We start from the raw sequence: 6,077 nt of genomic DNA on the forward strand, positions 1-6,077 counted from the left end.
CTGTTGAGTTGCCAGGACTTCTGTAGGAAGGTCTGCATAGACTTGAGGGCTTGGAAGGCAGTGTTGGGGCTGAGGGTGTCGCTGCCCAGCAGGCCTTCTACGTAAAGTTGGCCTGTGGATGTTGAGTCTGGTTAGGGATGCTTCATTTGAGGTTGGTGTGGAGGGAGTGGAATCTTGGGCAGTGGAGCAGGAAGTGTTCTGGTGTGTTAGGCTGTGTGAGGCACCATGGGCAGTGTAGGTCTTGGACTAGACGGAGAACTTTTAAATCATCGATGGCTCGGTTGGCTTGCTGCCCTGACTCCTATCCAGAAGCCTGGGTTCCATTGTCATCACTCAGTGGTGTACATTTTGACATCCACAGAAGATCTAAAAGAATCTCTCAACAATGGAAGCTCTGCGAGCATTTCCAGTGCCTACATCATCCTCTGCAAGTATGTCTATGTTGATGGGCTCAAGTTCTTCTTCTGGCATGTCAATGGGGAGTTTGTTGAGGATTGCAATATTGTGCAGGATGGCACATGCAGTCACAATTTTTTTTGATGTTGAGAGTGCTGTTCTCATTGGCTTTGAGAGAATAGCAAATCTTTTTTTCCAAATCCCGAACGTTCTCTCGATCAGGTTCCTTGTTTTGATGTGAGAGGCATTGTAATGCCTCTCCTTAACAGTACGAGGAATTCGAATGGGAGTTAAAAGGTAGCTTTTACAGGCATAGCCCGAATCCCCCAACAAGTATCCTCTGTACTGCCCTCCCTCCAGAGTAGCACACAAAACAGACTCACTGAAGATGCGGGCATCATGTGCACTACCTTGCCAGTTCACGACCAGATTTGTGAAGAGCATGGATGAGTTGCAGACCCCCATTATATTCAATGAAAAAAAGCCTTTCCTGCAGCGGTAAAGTTCTGCATCTTCTCCACCTGGACTGATGATTGGGATGTGTACACCATCTACACATCCAATAACTCCGGGCATGGCAGCTACCTCGGCAAATTGTCGCATGACATCCTGTTCTTCAGCAGGACTGGGGAACTTTATGTAGTCCCCTGCTAGCTGGCAGATTGCACTGGTCACAGTCTTGACACAGGTAGATACACTGGGCTGCGACATGTCACAGCAGTCCCCCATGTCAAGCTGGAAGCTCCCAGTGGCATAGTAGCGGAGGGTTACCAGCAGCTGAAGACGTGGTGGGATTGGAAGCCCTGTAAGAAAGAAATATTTATCAGAATATATATATATATATATATATATATATATATATATATATAGATATATATATATATATATATATATATATATATATATATATATATATATATATATATACACCATAGAACGGGGCTATTGCAACCACCTGGGGCAACTGAGACCAGCTAAGGAAATTTCTTTTAAAAATTAAACAAAAACAAAAAAATAATAGGTAGAACTGTTTTGTTAACTTCTGTTTTGTAGACATTCAAGTACATAAGATCTGAAAATGTAAACCACATATTTTCACTCATTCCACAAGTACCCCTCATTCCTATTCATTTGTGTATGTATATTCGAGGAATGTGACCCAGTAACGCTAAGGTGTGCTGTACACAAGCCGTGTCCCTCAGCCAAGTCCAATTTCTGTGATCTGTAGCCTGGCATCCTATGTAAGTATACAGCCAATGTGGAGGTGATCAATGTTAATGTTTAATTTGTATTGATATTTATATAACATGGGGTAGTTGAGACCACCATAATGGGGTACAAGAGACCACAGCTACAGAAATGGTACACACTTCTGTTTTGTTTCGGGATGGTGTGTACCTACAAGAGAAAAGAAGGTTCTCCCAGGGCCCAGTATACTCCTGACATCCGGAAACAGGCTGATAATAATATTAATAATAATAATAATGATAAAATTAATAATAATAATAATGATAATATTAATAATAATAATAATGATAATATTAATAATAATAATAATGAAAATGTTAATAATAATAATAATAATAATAATAATAATAATAATAATAATAATAATAATAATAATAATAATAATAATGAAAATAATAATAATAATAATAACAAAATAATAATAATAATAATAATAATAATAATAATAATAATAATAATAATAGTGATAATAATAATAATAAATAATAGTAATAAAAATAATAAATGAATTAATAATAATGAAAATAATAACAATAATTATAATAAATAATAATAATAATAATAATAATAATAATAATAATAATAATAATAATAATAATGATAATAAATTAATTAATAATAATGAAAATAATAATAATTATAAAAAAATATAATAATAATAATAATAAATTAACTAATAATAATGAAAATAATAATAATTATAATTATAATAACAATAAATAATAATAATAATAATAATAATAATAATAATAATAATAATAATAATAATAATAACAATAGCAATAATAATAATTCCTGATGACTGCACCTCCATGGTGATGTGGTTATCGTGCCAAGCTACAAATCCACAGATCTAGGTTCAAATCCCAGTCGGTGTGCACCTCACCCAACTGTTCATTCTCCCTCTTGTGCCTGTCAAATTAATGGGTACCTGTGGAAACCTGTGGTAACCCAGATGTTACACCTGCCCTCTCTTTTGGGGTAATGGGTTCATATCCACCACAGGCTATAGTGCTAATGTGACAGAGGTCAGCACTCAGGCCATGTGCAACTATAGTATGTGCCCCTACCTTCACCTTACTTTCACTGAGAATGTGGATGACTGCCTTATCCTACTTTTCAACCAATCAATAACCAAGCCCATAATTTTTGCAGATTTTTGCAGGGGTCTAGAAGGCATCATAGTTTCATGAGGTGGGCGGGGGAAGAGGGTAGCGATCGAAGCAAGGATGTGCAGGTGAGGGAATATTTTGTAAATAGGCACTTTTAGGGGCATTTTAAGGCTGATTGAAAAACATTGGAGGGGCTGTAGCCCCCTAGCTCCCCCCCACAGAAATTATGGCTGACAACAGAAACTCATGTTAGAAAAGTGTGTCAAAAGATATGTTGAACTGAATTGTTTGCTTAGACCAAAACTCTATCGATAGGAAATATGAAATAAACATTTATTCCTTAAGAATGATAATTTGACAAAAAAATCATAGACATATATGTAGATATATTTTTACATAGTTGAGAATAACTAGGGTATGGATCTGTGACTTTGGCACCTCGTATGATTTGAAAACTATCAGGGCTGTCCCTGTTTATGGTTGTGGTTCGTTGGCAGATCTAAAGGGGACCCAGGGGGCCGCCCCCCCCATGGTCCTGAGCGAATACTGGAAACTAGCTCAGAAGTGCGCTGCGGCTATAACAACAAAACTCGCAGGACATTCCAAATTGTGTGGTCGGACTTTTCAACAATCGGGCCTCCGGCAAACTTTTTTCCTGAATCGGCTCCTGTTGCAGTTAAGCATCAGTACATTAATCTTGCTAGCCACAGCTTGATCAGGTCTGATTAAAGTACCTGTAAAGAATGGCATTTTTATATTTTCAGACCTATGATATTTTAAGCTTACCTCTTTTCCTGGTAGAATCTGGCAATAGGTGCTGGATTTTTGATAAGAGATCCAGGGTGACTTGCTTGGAGAGCCGAAAGCGTTGAGTGAACTCCTCTTCCGAGTACATTTCAAAGGGATCCCTACGGCTCCTGAACAAACGGGTTCTCCTCCTGGTGGCCAGGTCTTCCCATTGTCCCACGTGAGCCACTCTATGTAGCAGGTGCCTGTAGGCTGCCATTGCTGCTTTTTCTGTAATAAAAATTATATTTAATCTTTTGTGTCATCACCCTCATCAAGGATTATTTTCATTTGAAGTGGAACTTAAGCATCAAGGTCTGTCTGAATATAAGCTTGAGCTTAGATGGCCAATGTAATTATTCCCCATAATGGTGTGAAATATTAATATTGGCCATGCTGGGGTGGGCAGGCTCAGTAATGAAGGCTGCTTCCTTGACCTATTTCAAAGCATTCACAATTCATACTTATTGAGGTTTACTGGCGTCAGGCTCACTGTAGTATTACCAAAGTTAAGGTAAAGTTGGGGGCACACGCTATAGCTGCGCTGCGCGTGGGTTCTCCGTTGCATTAACCCTTGAGCCTGTGGTAGGAGGGAGCCCAACACCCCGGGACACAGGGCCAGTGTGACATCCGGGTTACCACAGGTTACCTTCCCCAGGTTTCCCCAGGTACCCATTTATCAACCAGCCCGAGAGGGAGGATGAACAGCTGGTGAGCAGCACGCTGACTCCTCGGGTCATGATTCGGACACGGGGCCGCGTAGTAGTAGTCAGCCACGGTGGCCACTAGACCACGGAGACCTTGTAGTATTACCAAACACGAATAATAAGATCATACATCCTGTCAAGCTCCCTCACCCGGGTGTAATAATACATTTTGTTGGGGCTACCGCATGGCGATGATAGGCGAGCCTCCTGTCAGCCTTCCAGCAAGTTGTAAACACGCCTTATCCCGCCTAACGTATCCTGCCACTTTAAAAACACTAAACAATCATTCACAGCCGGGAAAATACGCTTGGTCTTACCTGTATATGGATGATGAATTGTAGTAATGGCGGCAGCCTTCCTCTCCCGCGTGACGCCAGGCCGGAGGGGGGAGCTTGTTGTCGTCACGACGCTTTATTCTTGTAAAACGCGGAACGGGTACTGTTGTCAGAGAAACACTAGTGTTCTGCCTAATAAGATATTTTTTTCCCGAAAATTTATTTTATAATTTATTGTATTTTTTATATTGTCTAAATTCTGATAACAATTTAAATCACGATTTCGACGAAGACACGGGGGTACCCGTGTCCTCGACACTCGACCATGTACCAGTATTTTGGCGGGCATTTCAAGTACTCTCAGTAACGACTTGACTTCATGGGAAGTAACTTGTCCTCGACCTTCCGTCTAGCAATACCATCCTTAGTACCCCACCTGGTGGCAGATGAGCGCGGCCAAGTTCAGAGACGCTCAGACTCCCTAATGGAAGCTGCTGCTGCCGCATGTCGGGTTCCAGGTTTTGAGAACGTCACGCCAGATGAGATTCGAGAGGTGAACACCGCAGGGGACACAATGACACCTGAAGTTATCATGGATATGGCTACTATTGAGGATGCTCTAGATAATGCCAGACAAGGCGAGGCGGTAGAAGCTCCACCACCTCCTGTGAACTCACCATGCAGCGGCTGAGTAGAATATTGGCTGGGGTTGACACCTTCAAAGAGTGCATCACAGAAAATGAAAACTGCAGTGTTCGCATAACAGAAATGGTGCAACAACTGGATAAAGTGATGCGTTATTATACAGACCTGCATTCAAAGACAGTGAATGAGAGACGGCAGACTCTCGTAACAAGATTCATACGCACTCCTGCAACAGCCGCACCACCACCACCACCGCCAGGACTCGCTCCAAGTGCTGAGGATAACGATGAAGTGGACTTCCTTGGATTTGAGGTGTTTTACAAGAGGCAGAAATCTTGATGAGAGATCAAGGTGCCAATGACAGTGATAATGGAGACAGCAGCAGTGAGGTGGCAACGGGCTCTGCTTCTTCTCATTAACCCTGCAGCTGCCTCACAACCCCATCCCCTAGATACCAGCGCCCCAGGGAAGAAAGGTAGAGTTGTATTTTTTAATGTGAGTAATTATCAAACCCAAAAGTCAGACCCACGTGTGCACCAAATAATTTTTTTTCATATTGGTTACTTTATTCAATTAGCGCGAATTCAGTTAGCACGACCGCGTTCATCCACCTAATTCTCGCACTAAATGGGGCTCTACTGTATATTGCGGCGTATACCGCGCACCCCCAAACTTTAAGACAACAATTTTTGAAAAAAAAAAAATCTTAAAATGCTCAGAAAATTACTCCATTCTGGTGACGCGCGGCATGCAACTGTTTACCCCACACCCGAAGAATATTTTATAAAGAACCCGCACACCCACTCAGTTAACACCTAAGCATCAGGTCATATAATCCCCATTCCTTAATCTTCATCCCCTCAAGTTCACTTCACACTACATGACCCTACCTGACCTGTGAGTTCCAA

General features: G+C 41.2%; 1 protein-coding gene across 1 annotated transcript; it reads right to left on the reverse strand.

Annotated features, from left to right (window-relative positions):
- Nucleotides 1–366: 366 nt before the first annotated feature.
- LOC127002560 (putative nuclease HARBI1) lies at nucleotides 367–5,030 on the reverse strand. The gene is made up of 2 exons (XM_050868641.1): nucleotides 4,961–5,030; nucleotides 367–1,199 (listed from the first exon to the last, which is right to left on the reverse strand). The coding sequence occupies exons 1-2, from the start codon at nucleotides 5,028–5,030 to the stop codon at nucleotides 367–369; spliced, it is 903 nt and encodes a 300-aa protein (XP_050724598.1).
- Between the last annotated feature and the right edge of the window lie 1,047 nt (nucleotides 5,031–6,077).

Source organism: Eriocheir sinensis, chromosome 23, assembly GCF_024679095.1.
Source record: "Eriocheir sinensis breed Jianghai 21 chromosome 23, ASM2467909v1, whole genome shotgun sequence".
Lineage (NCBI taxonomy): Eukaryota > Metazoa > Arthropoda > Malacostraca > Decapoda > Varunidae > Eriocheir > Eriocheir sinensis.

Bases quoted from the DNA above. Each gene is read 5' to 3' on its own strand.
- LOC127002560 (XM_050868641.1), bottom strand. From the start codon at position 5,030: ATGCGGCAGCAGCAGCTTCCATTAGGGAGTCTGAGCGTCTCTGAACTT. The intron at 1,200-4,960 runs GTGGGGTACTAA...TCTTTCTTACAG, and splicing joins CCGCGCTCATCTGCCACCAG to GGCTTCCAATCCCACCACGT.